General features: G+C 42.9%; 1 protein-coding gene across 8 annotated transcripts in view; it reads right to left on the bottom strand.

Annotated features, from left to right (window-relative positions):
- The window catches only part of cdk14 (cyclin-dependent kinase 14), a 477,589-nt gene that overhangs the window by 351,201 nt on the left and 98,818 nt on the right, over nucleotides 1–27,570 (bottom strand). The window contains exon 1 of one of the 8 annotated variants that reach the window (XM_052016685.1): nucleotides 26,988–27,024. The exons of 3 other annotated variants lie outside the window; for them this stretch is intronic. Coding sequence is in view for 1 of the 5 variants with exons in the window: in XM_052016682.1 (XP_051872642.1) it covers nucleotides 26,577–26,585 (9 nt within the window). In the remaining 4 variants the exon portion in view is untranslated. Of the gene's footprint in view, nucleotides 1–26,071; nucleotides 26,199–26,348; nucleotides 26,512–26,576; nucleotides 26,651–26,987; nucleotides 27,025–27,570 lie in introns of those variants that run through there. 4 more of the 8 variants (XM_052016681.1, XM_052016682.1, XM_052016684.1 and 1 more) reach the window with 4 other exon arrangements.

Below are 27,570 nucleotides of genomic sequence, written 5' to 3'. Positions count from 1 at the left end.
AGAGAAGGGGGGGAGGGAGGGGAAAGAGAAGGGGGGGAGGGAGGGGAAAGAGAAGGGGGGGAGGGAGGGGAAAGAGAAGGGGGGGAGGGAGGGGAAAGAGAAGGGGGGGAGGGAGGGGAAAGAGAAGGGGGGGAGGGAGGGGAAAGAGAAGGGGGGGAGGGAGGGGAAAGAGAAGGGGGGAGGGAGGGAAAGAGAAGGGGGGGAGGGAGGGGAAAGAGAAGGGGGGGAGGGAGGGGAAAGAGAAGGGGGGAGGGAGGGGAAAGAGAAGGGGGGGGGGAGGGAGGGGAAAGAGAAGGGGGGGAGGGAGGGGAAAGAGAAGGGGGGGAGGGAGGGGAAAGAGAAGGGGGGAGGGAGGGGAAAGAGAAGGGGGGGAGGGAGGGGAAAGAGAAGGGGGGGAGGGAGGGGAAAGAGAAGGGGGGGAGGGAGGGGAAAGAGAAGGGGGGGAGGGAGGGAAAGAGAAGGGGGGAGGGAGGGGAAAGAGAAGGGGGGGAGGGAGGGGAAAGAGAAGGGGGGGAGGGAGGGGAAAGAGAAGGGGGGGAGGGAGGGGAAAGAGAAGGGGGGAGGGAGGGGAAAGAGAAGGGGGGAGGAGGGGAAAGAGAAGGGGGGGAGGGAGGGGAAAGAGAAGGGGGGGAGGGAGGGGAAAGAGAAGGGGGGGAGGGAGGGGAAAGAGAAGGGGGGGGAGGGAGGGGAAAGAGAAGGGGGGGAGGGAGGGGAAAGAGACGGGGGGGAGGGAGGGAAAGAGAAGGGGGGGAGGGAGGGGAAAGAGAAGGGGGGGAGGGAGGGGAAGAGAAGGGGGGGAGGGAGGGGAAAGAGAAGGGGGGGAGGGAGGGGAAAGAGAAGGGGGGGAGGGAGGGGAAAGAGAAGGGGGGAGGGAGGGGAAAGAGAAGGGGGGGAGGGAGGGGAAAGAGAAGGGGGGGAGGGAGGGGAAAGAGAAGGGGGGGAGGGAGGGGAAAGAGAAGGGGGGAGGGAGGGGAAAGAGAAGGGGGGGAGGGAGGGGAAAGAGAAGGGGGGGAGGGAGGGGAAAGAGAAGGGGGGGAGGGAGGGGAAAGAGAAGGGGGGGAGGGAGGGGAAAGAGAAGGGGGGGAGGGAGGGGAAAGAGAAGGGGGGAGGGAGGGGAAAGAGAAGGGGGGGAGGGAGGGGAAAGAGAAGGGGGGAGGGAGGGGAAAGAGAAGGGGGGGAGGGAGGGGAAAGAGAAGGGGGGGAGGGAGGGGAAAGAGAAGGGGGGGAGGGAGGGAAAGAGAAGGGGGGAGGGAGGGGAAAGAGAAGGGGGGGAGGGAGGGGAAAGAGAAGGGGGGGAGGGAGGGGAAAGAGAAGGGGGGGAGGGAGGGGAAAGAGAAGGGGGGGAGGGAGGGGAAAGAGAAGGGGGGGAGGGAGGGGAAGAGAAGGGGGGGAGGGAGGGGAAAGAGAAGGGGGGGAGGGAGGGGAAAGAGAAGGGGGGGAGGGAGGGGAAAGAGAAGGGGGGGAGGGAGGGGAAAGAGAAGGGGGGGAGGGAGGGGAAAGAGAAGGGGGGGAGGGAGGGGAAAGAGAAGGGGGGGAGGGAGGGGAAGAGAAGGGGGGGAGGGAGGGGAAAGAGAAGGGGGGGAGGGAGGGGAAAGAGAAGGGGGGGAGGGAGGGGAAAGAGAAGGGGGGAGGGAGGGGAAAGAGAAGGGGGGGAGGGAGGGGAAAGAGAAGGGGGGGAGGGAGGGAAAGAGAAGGGGGGGAGGGAGGGGAAAGAGAAGGGGGGAGGAGGGGAAAGAGAAGGGGGGGAGGGAGGGGAAAGAGAAGGGGGGGAGGGAGGGGAAAGAGAAGGGGGGGAGGGAGGGGAAAGAGAAGGGGGGGAGGGAGGGGAAAGAGAAGGGGGGGAGGGAGGGGAAAGAGAAGGGGGGGAGGGAGGGGAAAGAGAAGGGGGGGAGGGAGGGGAAAGAGAAGGGGGGAGGGAGGGGAAAGAGAAGGGGGGAGGGAGGGGAAAGAGAAGGGGGGAGGGAGGGGAAAGAGAAGGGGGGAGGGAGGGGAAAGAGAAGGGGGGAGGGAGGGGAAAGAGAAGGGGGGAGGGAGGGGAAAGAGAAGGGGGGAGGGAGGGAAAGAGAAGGGGGGGAGGGAGGGGAAAGAGAAGGGGGGAGGGAGGGGAAAGAGAAGGGGGGAGGGAGGGGAAAGAGAAGGGGGGAGGGAGGGGAAAGAGAAGGGGGGGTGAAGGGGCCACAGGAATGAGGGAAGACAAAGGAGGAAAAAAAAAGGAGGTGGGGGGAGGGAGAAGACGGGAGAGGGTTAACAGAAGTTAGAGAAATCGATGTTGAGGCTGTCAGGTTGGAGACTACCAAAGCGAAATATAAGGTGTTGTTCCTCCAACCTACATGGCAGTAGAGGAGGCCATGAATCTACATGCTGGTATGGGAGTGGGATGTGGAATTGAAGTGGATGGCCACTGGGAGATCCTTGCTTTTGTGGCAGACGGAACGAAGGTGCTCGACGAAGTGGACACCCAATCTGCATCAGGTCTCACCGATGTAGAGGTCGCACTGGATGCAATAAATGACACCCGCTGATTCACAGGTGAAGTGCTGCCTCACCTGGACAGACTGTCTGGGATGTGGATAGGCCTCTTTTGGTTGAGAAATTTAATCCCACAGCAGGAAGCGAGAGCGAGAAGCATTATAAAGAGGAAAGAGAGAGGGGAGAAAATGAAGTTACGAAATAGATAGGGGCAAAGCCAAGTTAAAATTGGAAATAGGAGAGTGGAAATAGCAGTGTGGGATTAGTTCACTTGCACCAAATTTTTCTTCTATGTCAATTGTGTTCATAGCAGATGCTCAAATCTGTATCTAGAAATTCATATAATTAGAATGATAACTGACTGCAAACAATGTACCAAGGCTCACATTGCTTTGTGAATTTAGCAAATTATTCTAATCTTTCAGGGTAAACTTGCACTCTGGATTAGAAAATGTGGGTGTCTGTGGTGCCTTACTGTAGATTATCCCATTAAGAGAGATAAATGAAAGAAAACAATGGAGAAAATGAAAAGGCACTCAGTAGGCATTAATGTGTATAAATATAATAGAAATGGATGTGAATACTATTTGTTTCTGCCTTTGGCAATGCAAATAGTGCACAAAATTAGTAAAATTTATATGGCTATCTGCTTAATTTTTCAGTGGTTTGTTAGAGTTAAGTTCTTAGAGATGCTGATTGAGAAATACCCTTGTTAATATGCATTCATAGATTAATCATTGAAGTCCCAATCAATATTCATTGTTCGTTCAGCACAAGCCCCTAGATAATGGTGGTCAGGAGCAAAAATTCCAACAGGTTGCACCCACTGATGATCCTGGCGGATTTGTTTTCCTTAACATGTACTTCAAAGATCACAAATTCATTTCAATAAATCACAAAGCTCAAAACAAGAACTGTCATTCAGTTGAGGGTAACACTTATTACTTGTTGAGATTACCACTTAAATGCTCATAAAAACCTAAGGATACTTAGCTGTAATCAAATAAACACATCTTGTACATTCTCCAGAAATGATCAATTAACGAGTTCTTGGATACCTCATCATTACAATGCAGAACTGATACCTAGTGGCCCACTCCATTCAGATGTATCTGATGTCAAGTCTTCAAGTGCATCAGGACTGCAGCTGTGTGACTACATATCATTAAACTCTTACCAGTTACTCAGCAATGAGAATCAAGCTGGCCTGTAATTTGCAACTAAAGAACAAGATGATCCACTCTCATTTTTCCATGACAGTAGTTTTATTTCCCCCTTTCTGTACACATTAACGAAGGAAGTGAATTTTAAGTTTATAGCAGATCCTCCACCACAGCAACATGAAATGGGTAGATAGTAATGTGGGATCCTCCCATTACTCGAGTCTCCAATGATGCTACTAATTTTCTCATCTCACATTAATTTTTTTCACCCCAAACCTTTCCCTTCTGCTTTGCTGCTGCTTTCTCATTTCTTCTTCCCAACAGGAATTGATGAGTGGTTTAGTGGGGCAAGCCATTGCTCAGAGCTCCAGGTGAAAGTTTCTAATGGGTAAAATGTAGCCAGAAGCAAATATAATCAAGAAAGCAGAACAAAAGCAAAAGTAAGGCAGGGTTAGTGACACAAAGTCACAGCTGGGAGCAACACTACCATCAGCACTACCTCAAAACTCTCTTGAACCAAGTAAGGCACCACCAACTGAAGTTTGCTTACCTCACCTGCTAATCTACTGGACCTAGTGGGCATATTGGTGAACCAAAATCTGGTTTTAAAAAAATGCAGTTGGTTGATGGGCAGTAGGATCAAGTACTTTAATTTTGTTATCATTACCTCCACCAATATGGAATGATTTGGACTGGGTACAGTGCCAGTAGAGCAAGCAATTTATCACAACAGTGCCACAATCAGCTGCTGAAAAACTAAACTGCCAATCTTATGAGAGTATCTAAAGCAAGAGACAGCCAGGGAGGAAGAGTCAGCATCAAAAGGGCAAGGCGAATGGAAATGTGTAGCGAACTTGTGATGGAGGCACAGCGTCAGAAGTGGAAAGAGATATAGATCGGTGTTGAGTTGAAGAAAATCCACAATGTCAGCAGCAGGAAGTCTATGATTCTCAGCCACACTCCATACCTCACCACAATCAACCAAAGCAAGAAAGATGATTCAATGTGTCAAGCTGTCCTGTAAACAGTGCTGCAAACAACCTGTTAGGTAGCAGTGATATGATTGATGTGACTGATAGATTGCCGTGATGGGGTTGAGGCAGACTGCTCACTTTATGATTCCTACTGACATCTTTCATCACCACAGCACTATGACTATCTGCCATATCTGTAATGCACAGTTCTCGAAATAATAATGTGCCTCAGTCTTAAGCACTGCAATTTATAAAATTACAAGCTGTAAAATAAACTTCCAATTTTCAACTGTAAAGCAGATACTAATATGGAATTCAATGACAGGGAACCAGATTTCATTTTCTCATTCTCCTACTTGTAAAGATTTGAACAGTACATTGGAGTTGCATCGACTATCAACTGTAATATTTGCAAAGGTTGAGAACATCTCATTGGCTCTAAGATAACCAATTTAATGCAGTTCAGTGAAATGTTCTCTTCCAAAACCAATTATCTAGATTACACAGGCCCACAGAATTATTTTTAATTTTTAAGTATCATTTCTTAAATGCATATATAAAAATACAGAAAATTGGGATTTAGTTCCACAAGGCAATAACACATGTGCATTTCAGGACCATAAGCTCCAAAAGGTGAGAGTACTTTAGCTATGTATGACTTCCAAAATTAAGCAACTGTCTTGTAATACACTTGCTGCTTGTTTTATAATGTTTATAATGTTTAAGTGCATGTGATAGAGCAGAGAGAATTGAGATTGGGTGCTCTTCATGGCAGTTTCTCAATGCAATCTTATTGTGCCTGATCTTGCTGGTTCATGCCACAGGTTCCAAATGCAACCACTGGCATTTAGCCATTTAAATAAAAGTCAGAACTCTTGTGGATGTGCTACGAAATATAGGTACTGAGATTCAGAATGCCAAATCTGTCAGTTCACTTCATTGCCGGATTCCACATGGAATCCAGTGGCATAACCCACTCTAACAGCGATCCCCAATAGTAATGCTGGGGGAATTACCTCTGGCATTTTGTGGCAGGCAAAACCTGCTCAAGGTTCGAAATCCCAATGATCTCCCTTGGGATTGTAGGACTGTGGATTAGGAGACAAAAGAAAATGCAAGTCCCTTTTTAAAAAAATTGCTTTAATGTTTTCAAACAGTCAAAAAAAAAGGTATTTTTGTTCAATTTAAATTCGTTCTTTTAATTATTTGCTTCAAAATTAATAGTTTTAAATGTCTCATACAGTTCAGAGACAATTAAGAATATTAAATTACCCTCAAATCTGACAAGCATGCAAAGCTGGAGGAAAGACTGACTGCAAGTGAAAGCTTTCAGGGATGTTTCAGGTGTGGGGCTTCCTTGCTACACATGAGTGCCCGATGCCAGCCAAAACTTTAGGTCAGCAAGACAGGACCTCTGCATCCAAGACAGGTAAATATGGACATTAGGAGACCATGAATAGTGATTTCGGGCAGATGGGCAGCAAGATCAGACTCCTTTTCTCATTATAAAGCCTTGTAACAGAGGCATCTGCTTCACTGTGAAATGTCTATAGTTTGAGAACTTAAGCCCCATATCTATAATAAAGTTTTCACAGATTCAATAAGAAACATTAATAATAATCTCATCACTAAGCAAGCATTACAATCCATAATAATAATCCTGTTGATTGAATCAGTTCCTTGCAAATCCCTGCTACATTCACCAAGATCATTAGTCAAAAAAATTACAGGAAGGATCAACAAATAGCACATGTCCTTCCTATTACTAGCACAACCCTCAAGTGTTTCCTCTTATCTAGATTATCCTTGCTCATAAACTTTGATCTGCCTTTTCTGTTCCCACAGCCGTGATCCTTCTCTAGATACACTCACCCAATACGTTTGCCTCCATGCTCACTCATGCGTCAATGTCATTTTTCCACCAACCCCATCTACGAAAGACATTACTGCTTCTTTGGTGGGGGGGGGGGGGGGTCCCACACTTCCACTACCATTTCCAATAACTGTACCACATTATAAGAACGCAACAAATAGGAGCAGGAGTAGGCTATCTGGCCTGTCAAGCCTGTTCCACCATTTAGTAAGATCATGGCTGATCTGACCGTCGACTCGGATCCAGCGACCTGCCTTTTCCCCATAACCTTTATTCCCCTACTATGCAGTAATCTATTTGGGTCTTAAATATATTTAATGAGGCAGCCCCTACTGCTTCCCTGGGCAGAGAATTCCACAGATTCACTACTCTCCAGGAAAAGCAGTTTCTCCTCATCTCCATCTTAAATCTATTCCCCCGAATCTTGAGGCTATGTCCCCTAGTTCTAGTCTCACCTACCAGTGGAAACAACTTTCCTACCTCTATCTTATCCATCCCTTTCATAATTTTATATGTTTCTGTAAGATCCCCCCTCATTCTTCTGAATCCCAGTGAGTATAGTCCCAGGCAACTCATTCTCTCCTCACAGGCTAACCCCCTCATCTCCAGAATCAACCTGGTGAACCTCCTCTGCACTGCCTCCAAAGCCAGTACATCTTTCCTCAATTAAGGAGACCAGAACTGCACACAGTACTCCAGATGCAGCCTCACCGCTAACCTGTACAGTTGCAGCATAACCTCCCTGCTCTTAAATTCAATCCCTTTAGCAATGAAGGCCAACATTCCATTTGCCTTCTTGACAACCTGTTGCACCTACAAACCAACATTTTGCGATTCATGCACAAGCACTCCCAAGTCCCTCTGCATAACAGCATGCTACAATCTTTCACCAATTAAATAATAATCTGATTTTCTACTTTTCCTTTCAAGGTGGATGACCTCGCATTTACCAGCATTGTAGTCTATCTGCCAGACCCTTTCCCAATCGCTTAACCTATCAATATCTCTCTGCAGACACTCCACATCCTCTGCACAATTTAGTGTATCTAAGTTTCCTGATGACACTATACTCATTCCCCTCTTGCAAATGGTTAATGTATATAGTGAACAGTTGCGGGCCCAGCACCACGCCTTGCAGCACCCTGCTCACCACTTATTGCCAACTAGAGAAACACCCATTTATCCCAACTCTCTGCCTTCCATTGGTTAACTAGTCTTCTATCCATGCTAATACATTACCCCCAACTCCATGCATCCTTATCTTATGGACAAGTCTTTTCTGCGGCACCTTATCAAACGCCTTCTGGAAATCCAGATATACAACATCCACCTGTTCCCCTCTATCCACTGCGTTCATTATATCCACAAAGAACTCAAGTTTGTCAAACAGGACCTGCCCTGCCTGAATCCATGCTGCGTCTGCCTGATGGAACCACTTCTATCCAGATGTCTCACTATCTCTTCCTTAATGATAGCTTCAAGCATTTTCCCGACTACAAACATTAAGCTAACTGGCCTACAGTTACCTGCCTTTTGCCTACATCCTTTTTTAAACAGTGGTGTGACATTCGCTGTCTTCCAACCTGCTGGGACCTGCCCAGAGTCCAGAGAATTTTGGTAAATTATTGCAAACGCATCTACCATAACTTCTGCTATTTCTTTCAGTACCCTGGGATGCATCTCATCAGGACCAGGGGACTTGTCTACTTTTAGGCCCACTAGCTTGCTCATCACTACTTCTTTAGTGACAGTGATTGTATCGAGGTTCTCACCTCCCATCGCATCTATAACATCTGTCTTTGGCACATTTGACGTGTCCTCCACCGTGAAGACCGACACAAAATAGTCATTCAAGGCCTCGGTCTTTTCCACATTACTGAATATTAATTCCCCTTCTCATCTTCCAAAGGACCCATGTTTATTTTAGCCATCCTTTTCCACTTTATATAATTATAAAACTTTTACTGTTTTTATATTTTGTGCTAGTTTACTTTCATAAACCATCTTCCCTTATTGCTTGCTTAATGGTTCTTTGTTGGTTTTAAGGTTTTCCCAATCTTCCAGTTTCCCACTACTCTTGGCAACTTTGTATGCATGAGCTTTTAGCTTGATGCCTTCTTTTATTTCCTTAGTTATCCAAGGCTGGCTCTCCCCCACCCTTACTGTCCTTGCTTTTAACTGGAACATACTTTTGTTGAGCACCATGAAAAATCTCTTTGAAAGTCTTCCACTGTTCCTCAACTGTCTCACCATATAGCCTGTGTTTCCAGTCTATGCTAGCCAACTCCTCCCTCATCCCGTTGTAGTCTCCCTTGTTTAGGCATAATACACTGGTTTTAGTTCGAACTATTTCACCCTCCAATTATATGAGAAATTCAGTCATACTATGATCACTTTTTCCAAGAGGATCCCTAACTACAAGATCATTAATTTTACCCGTCTCATTGTACAGGACCAGATCTATATAACATTTTCCCTTGTAAGTTCACTAACATGCTGTTCAAGAAAGCTATCATGGATGCATTCTACGAAGCCCTCCTCAAGACTACCTCGACCAATTTGATTCGCTCAATCTACTGTATATGGAAGTTAAGGTCCCCCCTGACAACCGCCGTTCCATTCTTACATGCATCAAATATTTATTGGCTTATTGCCTGTGCCACTGCAATGTTCTCATTCGGTGGCCTACAGACAACTCCCACCAGTGAATTTTTCCCTTTACTATTCCTAATCTCTACCCAGATGGACTCAACATTCTGCTCCTTCAACCTTATATCGTCTTTCACTATCGCCCTGATTTCATCCTTAATTAAGAGTGCTACCCCACCTCCTTTATCTTCCTGCCTATCCTTCCATATTACCCAATACCCTTGGATATTTAATTCCCACTCATCTCCATCACGAAACCACACTTTTGTAATGGCCTTTGTACTGATTTGTGCCACAAGTTCACTGACCTTGTTTCAAATACTACGGACATTCAGATAAAGTGCCCTTACACTCATTATCCTTTTAGAATCTAGTAACCTTCGTGTCCTTTGCATTTGACTTTCCTGTACTCCACTCTTTTCTCTTTTCTAACTTTTGCTCTGGTCTCTGCTTTGCTTCCCTCTGTCCTTCTGCATGGATTCCCATCCCCCTGCCATATTAGTTTAAACCCTCCCCAACAGCACTAGCAAACAATCCCCCTGGGACATTGATCCCAGTCCTGCCCAGGTGTAGACCATCCAGTTTGTATTGGTCCCACCTCGCCCAGAAACTGTTCCAATGCCCCAGGAATCTAAAGCCATCTATCACTGCTCAAGCCACATTTCCATCCTAACTATGCTGCTAATCCTACTCTGACTAGGAGTACATGGCACAGGTAGTAATCCTGAAATTATTACCTTTGAGGTCCTACTTTTTTTAATCCATCTCCTAGCTCCCTAATTTCAACTTGTCGGACCATATCCCCCTTTTTTCCTATATTGTTGTTACCTCCATGCACCACGACAACTGACTGTTCACCCTCCTCCCCTTCCAGAATGTCCTACATCTGCTCTGAGATATCCCTGACCCTTGCACCTGGGAGGCAACACACCAACAGGGAGTCCGTTTGTGGCCACAGAAGCTCCTGTCCATTCTCCTTACCATGGAATCCAACCACTATAGCTCTGCCACTCTTTTTCCTGCCCTCCCGTGCAGCAGAGCCACTCACAGTGCCATGATCCTGGCTACTGCTGCCTTCCCCTGATGAGTCATCTCCCCCAACAATATCCAAAGCAGTACTTCTGTTTTGGAGGGAGATGACCGCAGGCGACTCCTGCACTACCTTCCTGCTACTGCTCTGCCTGTTGGTCACCCATTCCCCATCTTTCCCTTGGCCTTTAAACTGCGGTGTGACCAACCTACTAAACGTGCTATCCACAACATTCTCAGCATCACAGATGCTCCAAAGTGAACCCATGCACAGCTCAAGTGCCGTCATGTGGTCTGTCAGGAGCTGCAGCTGGGACACAGTCATCAGGGAGATTGGCTGCCTCTGAGTTTCCACATTGTGCAGGAGGAGCACAACACGGGTCTGAGGCCACCTGCCATGATTAAAAAGCTTTGAGGGAAAATAAAGAGACAGAAAAAAAAGAACAAGACCTACCCTCACTTTATCTTAGTGTTGCTTGCCCTCCTCAGTGAAGCCTGGTATTCACCAAGCCTGCAGTTGGAGGATGAGAGGTGACTTGATAGAGGTGTACAAGATGATACGAGGTGTAGATTGAGTGGACAGTCAGAGACTTTTTCCCAGGGTGAAAATAGCTCACAAGAGGGGGCATAATTTTAAGGTGATTGGAGGAAGGTATGGGGGGGGGGGGGTGGGGTGGGGAATGTCAGAGGCAAGTTTTTTTTTATATACACAGAGTGGTGGGTGCGTGGAAAGCACTGCCGGCAGAGGTCGTGGAGGCAGATACATTAGGGACATTCAGAAGACTCTTAGATAGCCACGTGAATGATAGAATGATAGAAAAATGGAGGGCTATGTGGGAGGGAAGGTTAGATAGATCTTAGAGCAGGATAAAGTGTCAGCACAACATTGTGGGCCAAAGGGCCTGTACTGTGCTGCTATGTTCTATGTTCTAGACAACCAGCAGCACTTTGACTAGACAGCAGCCCCTCTCAAGATGGTTGCTCCAAAATGGCCACTCTGCTTGACCCCAACTTCTTTTTATTAGCTGCTGATAATTAGCCAAACACCTATCAACCAACAATTAGCTGACTTACCTCTTGAATTCCTGCAAGTGAAACTCAATTTCAATTCTCCCGCTCTCACTTCAAGTTGCCAACTTCTTAGCCTCCACCTCTTCTTGCCAAAGCCTCTTCAGTCAAAGCCTCTGCTCCCAACTTTAACAATGGCCCACTCCAACAACAGCCACTCTGCTTGACCCTTACTTCTTTTTATTGGCTGCTGTTCACTCGCCAATGAGCCAATCAACTATTAACAACTTGCAAATGTGCCTCTTTTAAACTCCTGCAAGGTGAAACTCAAGCACAGAAACTCATCTCTTTAGATTAGATTGATCATGGATTTCTTTTGCCTCTTTCAGCCTAACCTCCATTTTCTTAAATATAGTATATTTGTAAGGAATAATTAGATGGAAGTCCAGGAGGGGAGAAAGCTTTCAGAACAAAGAAATATGACAAAAGCTTTCAAATTAATTCTCTTATTTTGGAACTAAATATTATGGTCATTTTAACACAATGGTAAACTATTTTCAGGTGTGCCTTGATGAAGACTTTTTGTTAAACTTGAAACTTCTCAGAAGAAGAATTATTTCACTCTCCCGTATCACTAGAATTACAATTGCAAACATATATGGGTTTGAAATATTTAAGTTCCAAAAAACACAATTTAAATGCTGAATCAGTAACAGGCATTCATAACTCTTAGAAATCCACCAAAGGCAATTCTGAGATGTTATCACAGCATAACACGTTTTATGGGTGAGAAATACAGTATTGGTATCATCACCCCAACTTATTGTAACTATGGGCTCTTTATTGGAGTACTTACTAAGGCAAATAACAGACTGTGCTGTTAACAAAACATCCTTTACGAAAGGCAATAGACTCTTAACTGACATCTGCAACTGGTTCCACAATGTATCAAAGTCATGCTACATGTTCAGGTTCTAATATATACACTTTTCCATTCCTAATTTCAAAAGGAAATACAACCATACAGCCACACAAACTAGCATCATTTCCACAGATAAACTAATACTCTAGGTTAAATGTGTATGCATTGATAAATATTTATCAATTCAAACTATACATTTAATTGATCTACTGGTTTTCTTAACTTCAGATCTCAATTGCACTATGCCTTTGTCATCCCCGAAGTCTCCTGTCTAAATACCCTCAGTTCTGGGTGGATTATCTCCCTCCCATAGTCTGTCTGTCACCCATTCCATTTGGAAGCCATTGTGTTTCCTGACCCATGTCAGTCCAGTAATGGCTAAATTGCCAAACTGCACCTGCAGGAAAGGACAGTCTGAATGCTGCACCATTTACTCCGGAATATCAAAAAGACAGAGTAAAACTAAAGTCAGTGGACATCAAATGAAAAACGCTGTGGTGACTGGAGTCACACCTAATACAATGCCTATAAGAACAAAGTCATCACGGCCCCAGGACTTTACAGCAGGAATTCCTCAGTCAAACGAGCCTGGCCAAAGTGTCTTTAGACCTTTCATTAATGGTGACGAAAGTGTCTTTAGACCTTTCATTAATGGTGACGATTGGTGCTATTTGCTGACAATTCCTGCAATTGGCTCTTTGCACAGTTCCTCAGATAATAAAATTGCCATTATCAGTACCAAGCGAGATCTAGAAAACATTCAGGTGCAAATTAACAGATGGCAGGTAACATTCATGCCATGATGATGGCAGGGTGCAAGCGTCAGAAAAAACAAAAACACCCAGGTATCACCTCTAGCCTTTCAGTAACATCACTGCAGAATCTCCTTGGTTCAACTCTTCTGGGTCATCACTGACCAGAAGCTTAATTGGACCATATAGTCATACAGCAGAAAAACAGGCCCTTCGGCCAACCAAGATTCCCATCTCAGCTATTCCCATTTCCCCATGCTTAGCCCATGTGCCTCTAAACCTTTCCTGTTCAAGTACCTCTCCTAGTACCTTTTAAATGTTGTTAATGTACCTGCCTCAACCACTTACTCTGGCTGCTCATTCCATATACTGATCACCCTCTGGGGTGGAAAAAGTTGCCCCTCAGTTTCCTATAAAATCTCTCCCCTCTCACCTTAAAGCTATGCTCTCTTGTTCTCAATTCCTCAACCCTGGAAAAAAGACTGCACATTCATGCTATCAATGCCCCTCAAATTTATACACTTCTATAAGATCACCCCTCATTCTCCTACACTCCAATGAATAAAGTCCCAACCTGTTCACTCTCTCTCCATAACAGAGTCCCTCGAGTCCCAGCAACATCCTTGTAAATCTCCTTTGTACTCTTTCCAGCTTAACAGCATCTTTCCTCTAGCAGGGTGACCAAAACGGAACACAATATTCCAAATGCAGCCTCACCAGCATCTTGTACAACTGCAACACAACATCCCAACTTCTCTACTTAACACCCTGACTGATGAAGGCCAGGGTACCAAAAGCCTTCTTCACCACCTTGTCTACCTGCAACGCCACTTTCAGGAAACCTTGTACTCCTAGGTCCCTGTTCTACAACACTCCCCATGGCCCTACCGTTCACTGTGAAAGTCTTACCCTCATTTGCCTTCCCAAAATGCAACACCTCATGCTTTTCGAATCAAACTCCATTTGCCAATCCTCGGCCCACCTACCCGGCTGATCAAGATCCCTCTGCAAATCCTGATAAACATCTTCACTGTCAACGACACCACCTATTTTAGTGTCATCTGCAAACTTACTAACCTTGTAAATTCACATCCAAATCATTGATATAGATGACAAATAGCAATGGGCCTAGCACCGGCCCCTGGGGAACACCACTAGTCACTGTGAAAAACATTATGATGCTGGAGGAACTCAGCAGGCCAGGCAGCACCCGTGGAGAAAAGCAGGCAGTCAACATTTCCAGTCAGGACCCTTCTTCAGGACTGAAGATAGGAAAAGGGGAAGTCCAATATATAGGAGGGAAAAGCAGAGCAGTGAGAGGTGGACAAAAGAGGGGAGGCGGGGTGGGCACAAGGTGGTGATAGGTAGATGCAAGTAAGAGATAGTGATGGGCAGGTGCAGGGCAGGAGGGGAGAGCAGAGCAGATACACCAGGAGATGGGTCAAAGGTGAGGAGGTAAAAAAAGAGGGTAGAAAAAAGAGATAGGCCAGGAGAAAGAAGAAAAGAGGCATGGTTGGGGTGGGTCCTGGAGATTTATCTACCTTCATATACTTTAAGACATCCAATGCCTCCTTTGCAGAAATGCAGGCTATCTCCAGGATCTCCCCATTACCTATCCCTAAGGTCCAAAGTCTTCATGTCTTTCTCCACAGAAAATAGAGGAGAAATACTCATCGAGGACCTCGCCCATCTCCTGTGGCTCCACACAAAAATGTCCACTTTGGTCTTTGAGGTGCCCTATTCTCTCTCTAGTTACTCTTTTCCCTTAATATATTTATAAAACCAACTATATTAAGACTATAGCTACAAGAGCAGGATAAAGCTAGGTACTCTTCAATGAGTGGCTCAAATCCTGACCATTTAAAACATGGGATCCAGAGTGAGCTAGCCAATTGGATACAAAATTGACTCGGTGGAAGGAGCCGGGGGTGAGAGTGAAGTGTTTTTTTCAGATTGGAGGCCTATGATCAATGGTGTGCCACAGGGATTGAAATTGGGTTCCCTGCTGTCATATACATTAACTATTTGGATGAGAATTTAGGTGGCACGATTAGCAAATTTGCGGATGACACCAAAACTGGTGGTGTGGTGGACCGTGGAGAAAGTTGCCTAAGGTTACAACAGGATCTAGATCAACTGGGAAAGTGAGCAAAAGAATGACAGATGAAATTTAACTCGTACAAATGCAAAGTGATGCATTATGGAAAGTTAAATTAGGGTAGAATGTACACAGTAAATGGTAGGGCCCTGGGGAGTGTTGTAGAACTGAAACCTAGGGGTACAAGTACATAGTTCCCTGAAAGTGGTGACACAGGTAACCAAAGTGGTCAAGGCAGCATATGGCATGCTTACCTTCACCAGATGAGACAATGAGTACAACAGCTGGGACATCATGTATAACATGTTGGTGTTCACTTCTAGTCGCCATACCACATGAAGGATCTGATTAAGCTAGAGAGGCTGCAGAAAAGATTCACAAGAGTATGCCAGGACGAAAAGGCTTGAATTATTAGCAGAGACTGGATAGGCTGGGATTGTTTTTCATGGAGCAACGGAGGCTGAGGTGTGACCTTGCAGAGGTTTATACAATCATGGGGGACATAGATATGGTAAACAGTCACAATCTTTTCCCCCTAGGGTAGGGGACTCTAAAACTAGAAGGCATAAATTTAAGGTGAGAGGGGAAAAATTTCAAGGAGACCTGAGGGGCAGGTTTTTCCCCCACACAGAGTGGTGAGCATATAGAGTGAGCTGCCAGAGGAAATGGTGGAGGCAGGTATAATTTGAAAGGCATTTGGACAAGTCCATGAATAGGAAAGGTTTAGAGGGATATGAAGCAAAAGCAAATAAATGGGACTAACTCAGGACCCATTTCTGTACTGTGCTGTATAACCATCCATAAATCAGATGCATTATAATCACTGTCTGTCTAGCACCACAACACTGAAGTAGCTCTTCACAAGAAAAACATTTTGCTTGATTTCATTGCCTGTCATTTGCCTCAACATTACACTTTTTCCACATGATATCTGCAGAAAATAACACCCCTCAGCTGTAGCCTCTACCACCAAGTAGGGCAAGGACAGCTGCATGTTGGAAAAAAGAAGTCCTTATGCCCAACAAGAAATATACCACCCTGACTTTGACATGCTGTCATTCATGATTGCGAAGTCAATGTTCTAGGAGTCTCCATCTATTATCATTGTGAACACATCATACATCTGCAAACGGGCTATTGTTATTTCCCCAGTGTAACTAGCAACAGAGAATTAGTGATCTTACAGTTCATTCATTCAAATGAACCATTGTTTAAACTACAAAGCAACTATAAAAATACAAAGCAACAGAATACAAGATTACAAAATAACAAGGTATTCAGCTCATCAACTGCATACACTAACGCATCACACAAAACCCGACTGTCTGTGGCCTCAGTGCTTTTGATTTACTTAAAGCTCTGCAGAAGAATGCCTACAAAGGCAATCAAGCAAACACCATCCTGGAAATAGCACATTTATTAAACATGCACCATTAATGGATAGGAAGCAATGAAATATCTCAACTGCTCATCCTTGGCTGGCTCTATAAACTATTCCCATATCTATTCTCAGCAGCATTGATCTGTGGAGCTTTTGATCAATTCAGCCCATACCTATAACCTTGTCACATTTTCTGTCAGATATTCACATACTTCTTTTAAATTGAATTCCCAGAACTTGCTGGGCTTCACATTTCCAATTGTGTGTCAGCCTCTGTACTTCAGGAATGTTAATGCTGTCTACAAAACACTTTCTCTGCTGGTCTATTTTTCCAATTTTTCCTATTTATCTCATCACACACACTCAAACATTGCCAACTTAACACAGACTTCCCCCCCTCCCCCATTATTGTTTTATCAATTATTGTTATTTGAATACTGTTACAGTTTCTGAGTTATATTTTCCTACCACCTCTAATCCACTTTTGTCTGGTAAATGTCAATTTCTGGTTGCAGAAACCATTTTAGCCTCAACTAGATATCTATTTTTCAAAACAGTACAATTTTTGTTTGCATTATCCATACCACAGCTACATATTGATGCATCAAGCTTATGTTGTTATTTTGCATTGGTTATTGTTCTAACATTTTGCATTTCTCTGGAAAATGAGTAATTGTGCACCATTTTCAAGACATGGTGCTATATTTTCAAAGGTGACATCTTTTATTTGATTTGTTGAATCAAGACTCCATCTGCTGCTCAGGCGTCCATAAAAGATCCAATTGAGCTCAGCAGAATATTTCTCCCAGTGTTCATATTTTCCACAACCATTGTCACTAAAAACTGATTATCTTGCAATTCATTTCTTTGCCATCTGTGGCACCTTGCAGTTTACAAACTGCCTGTTGTATTACCGCAGTGACTGCACTTCAAAAGGACTTCCTTGGTTGCTAGGTGCTTCAGCCACTTTCTGAAAAGCTGTCAATAATTGAAATGTTTTTCCTCTCTTCTCAGGTACTGCCTGATCTACCGGGCATTTCCAACATTCTCCCTTTGATTTCAAGTTCCAACACAACTGTGACTTGCATTTCACAGATTTGTTTGTCCCTCTCTCTCTTGTCCTCATTAACCTCAAACAAATGGCTCCGGGTAGTCTTAGCCTCACGAGGATTCTCCTGAACTTCTACAGATGCACTATAGAAAGTATCTTGACGGATTGCAACTCAGCCTGGTGTAGCAACTGCTCTGCCCTGGACCAACGGAAGTTGCATAGAGTAATAAACACAGCCCAGTCCTTCACAGACTCGTCACTTCCTTCCATCTTAATGGTACTTTGCTTCCAGAAGGCTAGTAGTATCATCAAGTATGCCTGCCACCCTGGCCATTCCCTTTTCTCTCCTCTTCTACCTTCTGGGAGAAGATACAAGAGCTCGAAAGCCTGGGAGGTCCCAATTTAAGAACAGCTCCACTGTTCAGACTTCTGAACCAATCATTTCTTTCATACCCCCTTATCGGTGCTGCTGCCACAGTCTCACACTCTTAACTCTACCTCTCTCAGTTATTCTATTATTGTCACTTTAACATTTCTTTTTTGCACTACTTCAGATTGCACTGCAACTTCTGCACCATTTTGTTGTTTTGAGCTCTTCATTGTATTTGTTAGTTTTTATTATTACCACATATACTGGTTACCCTGTGAGGTTCATACGAACATGGAATTTCATTGCACCCTGGTGTATATGACAATAAACTAATCTAATATTCCCCTTGACCTATTCATCCCTCCACCACGCTCTTCACAACTGGTTTTCTTACTTACCCAGATCTGATGTACAACCCAGTTACCCAGTTCAACCCAAAACAATAATACTATTTCTCTTTCCACAGATGCTGGCTAACCTGCTGAGTGCTCCCAGTACTTTTTATTTTAATTCACATTTCCAGAATCTGTTGGAATTTGCAATTGAATTTGATTTTCATTTTCTGAAATATTAAGATCATCTCCCACTTTGACAGCCTTCAGATGCAGGAAAATTTTAAAAAGCCATTAACATCAAGCCTAATTTTGTTTTCTAGAATGCAGATGATGCTACACTTCCAGCAGCTCCAAGAAAACTCTAGAATTGAATACAACTGGACTTTAAATCCAGAGTGGAGTTCTGTGAACATTATCACAGCTCGATTTCCGTTAGCCCTGTAGACTCCCCCATCCTAAGTCGCACTTCATGCAAGCTCTATGCAAGTTTCAAAAGGAACAAACCTCTGGATGCTTTGAAGCAGTAACATGCAGTGTTTATGTATGTATACTTCAGAGAAGTTTCTGACAACACTGAGTTTGGTGGAAAGGATGCAAGGTTTCAAAATGGGGGAGGACAACAAACAAAACAAAGTAGTAGTTAAGAGAGGTGAAAACAGGAAGTAGGCACACAAGGAATCATGCATATCTGAACCATGGTTCCAGCAAAAAGGGTTAACTGAGCCAATATAAAAAGAGGGTATGGAGGAAGGTAACAGTGGGAGGTGGGTAGGAGGTATTGCTCAGTCATTAATCATTTTCACAACAGAAATTAAGGATAAGATCAAGGTTTGAGTGGTGAACCCCATGATACTGTTGCTCTAGGTGTAGCTGACATAACTGAAGCAGTCAGAGCAGACTGAAAATTACAAAACCTGTTAAATCTGGCAGAGATAGGGAGAAATCACATTGGGGTATAAGTGAAGAATTAAGGTCTTTTGTGAAAATATTAACACACATTAACACTATGAGAGATTCAAACATACCTTAGAGGGTAGCACAAAGTGGTCAATACCTCTTGTACCAGCAAATTAGGCATGAACAGAAGTTAAATAGTTCTAGTTATATTATCTTTAGTAAGAACATGGGAAATGGAAGAAAGGAGGGCTACCTTTCCTGATTAACATCACTACTATATCATTGGGCTGAACGGTGCTTCATTGTAGGTGGTAGTCCTTCAGGAAATCACTACTCATCTACTCTCCACCATTCTCTGTACCTTCAACATCTTTATGTGCACACTCTAAGGTAGAAGGCAGAGATACACTGCAAGTCAGGTGCCAGCATACCCAGCCTCCTGCTCCATGACTGGACTCACTGTTGAGCCCAGTGGCAGCTCCAAAATGCAGTAAGCTGAGAAAATGATGTATCCAGCCCCTCAGCTTCTAGCAGCCATGGCTGGCATACAAACAATCCCATTCATCTCAATGTGGTCACTGACCTTGTGCTGCAAGTTTTATCTACTTTTCATTTTTTCATTACTGTTAATTGACACAATATTAGTGTTTAAATTAATATTTTAATGTTTTAAAAACTTATTTTAATACATTTAAATGGTTTCTAAATATCTTTGAGTAACAGAAATATTTAAAACAGTGGAGGAAGTCTCTAACAGCAGCTAACTGCCAGGGGTTACCAGGACAGTGCTGGAGTACTATCACCCGAGGCCCGGATGTAAGCTGTGGCCCACTCTACTTCACGCAAGGCTCATGGAAATGGAGACTCCAACATGGTCCACCCTGCAGTGTCACAGCTGCTAGATTCACTGATGAAGGGTCCTCGACCTGAAATGTTAACTCATTCTCTTTCCACAGATGTTATCCCAAGTACTGAGTATTTCCACTGTTTTTACTTTAACTTTAGTTGGGTATGGCCACAGGATTGGTGTGTGGGGATGGCATAAATAAGAGAAAATAAGCCCATTGTTGAAACAAAGGGATATGATGACGTAAAACTCCAATGAGAAGTTGTCCAGAGGCTTCTTGATGTCAACAATAAAGCAGCAGAATGTATTAATACTGAGATTAGTGAAGTTTGAAACAAAGACAGTTATTTTAATGGCACACTAATATTCATAGATGGCTTGAGAAGAGCAGAGAAGCTCACGTCAAAGTAAATTTTTCATATACATCTGCAGTAGTTTTTTCCGAAGCAACAAGAGGACAGGTCTAATTAGATATAGTAATCAGCCAGACTTAATTAACCATCTAACATAAGTTATCAGAGATGGAATATGCTATCGCACTCACTGTTAGGAGAAACTTACAGTTACCAGGTTACAATATGTTGGCATGGCTGACAGCAGATGAAATAGAAACTGAAAAAGTTTTAACTGGTTTGCCTTGGGTAGACAATGTCAAAAAAATTCAGCTTATTACTAGGCCAGAATATACCATAAATGGGCAAAACAAATAAACCAGCTATAATGGATGAAAAACAAAAACTGAACAGCAGAAGTGTAAAAGATAATAAAATGCTACAAAGGAGATAAACGTCAGATGAACATCAAGATTACAAGGTTTTTACATCAGAAAGGGTCAGTCGAAGTTAGCACAGACCTTTAAAGAAACAGAAGAAATTTTATAAATGGGAGTAATTACACAAGGCTGGCTGTGCAATTGACACAAAAGATAATACAGCCAACAATCTGGGGAAACAATGTATTATGAATCGGCACTCATTAAAGATATCAAACATTCAAAAAAAGCACCAAATACCTATAAATCCTGAGCAAATGATAGCTCCCATCACAAGTTTCAAAGGTTGAGAGGAAGTTCTGGCTATTAACAGGCTAACCTACCCCAATCTAGAATTATGTCTTTCAGAATGGCAAATGAGAAATCAAGAAATTAGAAGCCTTTTGGTTTAACAATGACCTTACCTCCTCCATCCCAAAGACTAAAGCAGGATAGTTTGCTGATAACACAGAATTTTCAGTCCCAACTGCAACTCCTCAGATAATGAGGCAGTCTTTCCCCAAATAACATTCAGGCAAGAGCTGATGTGTAGCATGAATGTGACTTGTCAAGCATGTGCCAGACAATGACAATTTCCAACAAGAAACCATCTAACCACCTTTGCCTTTATGTTCAATAGCATTACTATTACAAATTCCCAAATCACTAACACCTTCAGGGTCACCACTAAACAAATTTAACTGGAACCACCAAAATTATTGAGCAGGTCAGAAACTCTGTATTCTGTCATTAATGTTTCACCATTGCCTTAATAAATGTAATTTCAACAACATTCACCATTCGGAAGAAAACAGACTGTACCCCATCTATCATGTTATATTGACACACACTATTGCCAGCAAACCAAGGCTGCAATCTGTGTCATCAATGAAATGCACCATAGCAGGTTGCCAAGGTTTCTTTGCCAAGAAAGGAAGTACTTTTCTCGGCACTTCCCCAACTCATAACTGCTACCACCCAGAAGGACAAGAGCAGCAGGCAAATAGGAACACCAACACCTGCAAGTTCTCCTTCCAATTATAAGCAATTCTGAATCAGAAACCTTTTACTGTTCCGTCATTCTCACTGGATCAAAATCCTACAGCTCCCTTGTTAACTTTGTGCCTTCATTATCATCAGCACAAGAACAGCAGGAGGTTCAAAGTGGGGAAGTGGGTGGGGTGTGGGGAAAGAGAAAACCACCACCTTGTCAGGTTAGTAAGGATGGACGAAATACATCAGCCTTAAATCGGTGAGTCCTATCTACCATGGAGAAGATTAAATGCACATGGGCCATCAAATGTTAATTGACAAGGTTCAACGCTGCTTCCTAAAATTAAAAATAAAGAAGTTGAAACTAACTAATTGACCTTGGTTAGTAAGTAGAAGGTAGCTTTGGGATAATGGATTTCTACATGAATTGGAAGGTATTAGAGGCATCTACCAAGTATCTGTGCTGGGGTTTTAATTACTCTATATATATTTATGAAAAGACAGAGCTATATATCCAAGTTTGCCAATAATACAAAGATTTGTGGGATATTACTTCATACTCTTGTAGGTTTACGGATCTTTTACGCACTAGAGTTGTACATGTTGAACCATTATGTATAGCCATGGATGAGGTAAGCAGATTTTTGGATAATAGGTGAATTGAGGGTTATGGAGTGGAGTTGAGGCTAAAGATCTGATCAACAATGTCTTTTTGAATGGCAGTGCAAAGTCCAAGGGGCCATATGGCCTGTAACTGCTATTTCTTATATTTTGTCACAAATTTGAAACAAAATGAAAAAATAAAGATGCATACAGCTAGGTGGTGCAAAATCAAAACAACTAAGTTTTATCTGCATGTTGTATTTGTCCATAGTCTGCAATGAAAATTGACATATGGCATGCAAAGGGGTAGTATCTTTTCCAAGTTAATTTGTGTTTCATCAAATGACTTCATCAGAATTCACATATGTCAATGGCAAAGGTGGAAATAATTCAAAAATTTAATTTTGAAGCTCAGTCAGGTAGCAGTCATTATCATAAATTAATACCCACCAATTTATCCAATAAACTTAAAAACTGTTAATACACAAATAGTCATAGTTATCTAAACGTTCAGGTGATACTTCAGTTTCAGTAAACTTGAAAAAGCTTCTGTAATAGCCTTCATTCATTTTTTTAAACCACTTATTCAACTACTTGCTTGAAATCTGGCATCAGAAATTTTACTTAATTCCTGGCTTAGCTCCAACTCCCTTAATATCTGAACAATTTCAAACATTGGTATCAGAAGGGGATCAAAATAGTATGGAAAAAGAAACCCTAAAGCTGGATGTCCTGTGGTACATCAAACTGCCACAAAAGATTTTGATTTACATACAAGGCTAACTGTACAAGTTTCCTTTTATTCTCTTGAGAATGATCTACAATACACAGTGAAATACAGTGTTGAAGTTCCATACATAATGGAGCACATCTTCCACTAAGATCCACAATGGATCTGCTGACAGACATGCCAATACCTCAGCAATACCAGAGCAGAGGCTGCAATGCAGCTTTCTGTCAGCAGAGCACCTACTAAAGGACTTCTACTCTCCGTGGTTGGGAAATCTGTTTGCTGAACCCACACCAAGATAACCAGCCCAAGCACAATGAGTCCATCAAAATCAGTGGGAAAAAAAAATCATCTTCTGGGGGAACAGTTAGTAAAGGTTTGCGATGTTTTAAATGTGTGTGTCTGCACTTTAATTATTTTTAAACCATTTAAATTTATTTAACATTTTTAATTTTGGACAGGTAATTATGATTAATTGAGTGCAAATTCAATTTAAACAGCAGGTTTGACAGCTGGCAAGTCTGGGGTGGGACCTCAGCAGTATCGACACAATTCTTGTCACTGCAGCTGACTACTTGTGTCAGGAGTGGCCCTGCATCTCACTGAGCTCTGAGCCCCTTGGAAAGATAGATTCCTGGACTGTGCTCCAAACAAAAAGTACAAACCTGGGTTCAGACAACCAAGCTCAAAGGAACATGATATTAGGCAGATCTTTAGTTCCAAACACATTTCCCTACAATAGGTCATGCAAATCTAAGTGATGCAACACCTCTATTTAGTTGCATAGTTTACCCCACTTCAAGACAAGTAGAAAGTAGTGGTGATTTTATTTCAATCTGAAAGTTTTAGAACTTATTTATACAGCACGGTAACAGGCCCTCCCGGCCCAACGAGTTCGCGTCATCCATTTTAAACCCATGTTAACCTACCCGTATGTCTTTGGAATGTGGGAGGAAACTGGAGTACCCAGAGGAAACCCACGCAGACACAGGGAGAATGCACAAACTCCTTACAGACAGCGATGGGAATTGAACCCCAATAGCTGGTGCCATAATAGCATCACACTAACCACTACACTACCGTGCCACCCAAGTTGCCGATTAGTATATCCAGATTCTGACCTGGTCTTACAACCACAGAATGAATATGGCTGGTCCAGTTAGGTTTTGGTCAATGTTGAATATTGCTGACATCAGAGTCATACAGCACAGAAACAGGTCCTTCAGCCCACCAAGTCCATGCCAACCATCAACCATCCATTAAAACTAACCCTACGTAAATACCAGATTTTTATTGTCCCCACTTTCTCATCAACTTCCCCACTCGCCTAAACACTAGAGACAACTTATAGTGGCCAATTAACCCATTCCAAGCACATCTTTGGAATGCTGGAGGAACCCCAAGTGGTCACAGGCCGAATGTGCAAATTCCACACTGACAGGACCTGAGGTAAGGATTGAACTCAAGTCTTTGGTGCTGTGAGCTTGCTCCTCTACCAGTTACACAACTGTGTTGCCAATAGTGGGGTGGGGGGGGGGGGGGGGGGGGTGGAGGAAGGTGTTGAAGGGGATCAGCAATAACAATAGCATTGTATTAAGTACAATAGTCAGGAAGTAGTTTTGCAGCTGTATAAAAAAAAGTTATGCCACATTTGAAGTATTGTGTGCAGTTCTGGTCACTGCACTACAGGAAGGATGTGGAGGCTTTGAAGAGGGTGCACAAGAGGTTCTCCAGGATATTGCCTGGGTTAGAGAATATTAGCTATAAAAAGAGGTTGCACAAACTTTGATTGTTTTCTCTGGTGTATCAGAGGCAGAAAGCAAACTGATAGAAGTGTATAAAATTATGAAAGGAATAGATAGGGTAGATAGTCAGAGAGTCTTTTTCCCCCAGAGTGGAATTTGTCAAATGCCAGAGGTTTAAAGTGAAAGGGGGAAAGTTTAAAGAAGATGCGCGAGGCAAGGTTTTTTTCCGAAACGCAAGAGTGGTAGGTACCTGGAACGTGCTGCCGGGGAAAGTGTTAGAAACAGATACGATAGTAATGTTTAAGAGGCATTTAGACAGGCACATGAACAGGTAGGGAATGGAGGGAATCAGACCACATGCAGCCAGATGGACTTAGATTGGCATTATGGTTGGCATAGACATGCTGGCCCGCAGGGCCTGGGTTCTACATTTCAATGAAAAGTAGTTAGACATTTTCTTACTGGATATTGTCATTGGCTGGTACTTGTGGGCACAATTCCTAGCGTTGTGTCTATAGGTACACACAGTTCTTAAAAGTACAGTCACATATATCACATTTAGCACTTATCAGTTCATGCCCAAATGCTCTGTAGGTCTTGTTCCATGAGGGCAAAGACCAGTTCATTACCTTAGAAATTGCAACTCTATTGGATGTTGTTATATTTTACATTTTTTATGGTCTTACTGGACCATGAAGTTAACTATTTAAGAGCAATTCTGTCACTACTACACATTGTATCAAAACTCATAGGTATGATTTTAATTGGATAGAAATGATGCAGTGTTACTTCAACTTGCTGAGCAATCACACAGGAGTCAGCCATAATACTGGGCAGCAGCTGCTGCTTCTGTTTAATTCTGCTTCAACAGTAGCAACACTCTCTAGTGACAGCTTCTGTCATTTTAAATCTTCTCATCAAATTGTAGTTAATTCAAATGGTAATTATGAGTTGTAAAGAGAACTTCATGCTGACTACTAATGTATATGTAGAGTATTAATTTAATATAAAAAATGGTACAGTATATACTGTATGGGAAAGTGGCCCATTATTCACTTAGCCACTTTAACCCAGTATAGATTTCGCTGACCACTCTCTGGCAATACACAGTCTCAAACAGCATCATATCAAGAGATTTTGAGAATAAACAGACCAAAACAAAGCATATTCTTGGAAAACAAATGCTACGATATGTTTATTTTTCACCCATTAAAACAGGACATCAGTATCATCTCTCGCTCGTTATTGTAAAAAAAACATACAAAATTTCATTTCAAATAGGGTATCAATAACCACTTCAGAGACAGAAGCATGAGCTGCATCAACATCACAGCATTCCCAGGTGTTGCACTTGTGATCTACATTGGGAATGCTGATTCAAGCTGTTCCATTACAGTCATATTTCACATTGTAAATAGCCAGCTGTCTTACCTTTCAGTCCTAGATACTTTACAGGGTTCCTTCACAAGCACTCCAATGTCTAGGAATTCTGCTGAAACCTAGACAGGCCAATCATGTTCAATAAATGAACTCGAAATATCTCCTGGACCATTTCAGCTTGCTAGTGCAGGTTGTACTACTTTTTAAAGGGGGAGAAAATATAAGAGGGAACTAAATGTTCTCTCTAAAGTCAAATCAGCCACAGTGCAGATTAATGTACAAACCAGCAAACATAATCAACAGAAAATGCATTACAGAAGAAACACACCGTTTTAAAAATATATCAGCCTTTGAAACTATATTCTGAAGAAACCAACCCGGCGATGGGATGAGCTGGTCTGTATAGTTGCAGGAAAGCAGAGAGAGTCTGGCTCTGCAGCATGATTGCAGCCAGAAGTAACCATGCAGATTTTGTCTTGACAGTCACCATACAGTATTCACTCATTTACAGAATTCAATTAGAGCTCAATTTGCAGCACAGCATCAAACAACTTACAGTAATCATGTAAGAATGTGGGAAATATCTGCAGCAGAATAAAGCAGAACACACCCCTCGCAGTGAAATGGGCATCAGCTTTCCGGAAACCTACAAGCAAAGCTGGCACGTGAATAGCATGGGGTCAGAAACACAGCTTACATTCTCAAAAGAAAAGGATTTCCAGCATTGGCTGCAGCTGGCACTTAATGGTCAGGATATACTGTAGTCTTCATCTGCACAAAGATAGTTTATCTGAACCCACAATACGTTCACTGAACCACAGAGGAATTCAAGTTGAACATTTCACTTACAGTGAGAAACCTATTGAAAGTTAAGGCTCAAGTCTAATAGGAACTAGCGAGATAAAAGTTCATATCAGAAGCAATACCATTACCAGTCCCTGAAAACACTTCTGTAAAATTCACTCACACTTGAATAATTTTCTTCAGAACGTTGCTTAGAGCTACATGAAGTGTTTCTTTTTCTGCCCTTCCCCTGGTTCAGCTAGAAACTGCTGAAAAACAGTGCAAGTTTTCCCTTATTTAAAGACCCCCCCTTTAAAAGCTCATCTCTTGACAGGTTGCATAAACATTAAAGGAGCCATTAAGGCAAAAATTACCATCACTGAAACTTGCATAACGTTGCTTTGAGGAATGTTTATTTTTCCTTTAGCTGCCATTAGCTAACAGAAAACCACATTTCAACAATTCACAGTAAACATAACAGCTAATGAGCATTCAGTACATAGCTAACATTCCAGTGGTTTGTTGTAATGTGTAGTGTGTGTGAATGAAGCAATACAAGGGACTAATCTACACAGTAATCTTGTTCAAATTTGTGAAACAATTTCTGTCCCATTCATTCATACACACATTCACACACACACACAAATCATTATGCATTCAAGTGACTGATCCCCTCTTTGGAGTTCAATTTTTCTCTTATGGGGTCGAACTGAAACTTTTATTTGCACATAATTTGATAAATAAATCTAAAATCCTTTCAAAAACTG

This window comes from Pristis pectinata, chromosome 5, assembly GCF_009764475.1.
Source record: "Pristis pectinata isolate sPriPec2 chromosome 5, sPriPec2.1.pri, whole genome shotgun sequence".
Taxonomy (NCBI): Eukaryota; Metazoa; Chordata; class Chondrichthyes; order Rhinopristiformes; family Pristidae; genus Pristis; species Pristis pectinata.
This window is presented reverse-complemented; position numbering and strand designations above follow the sequence as displayed.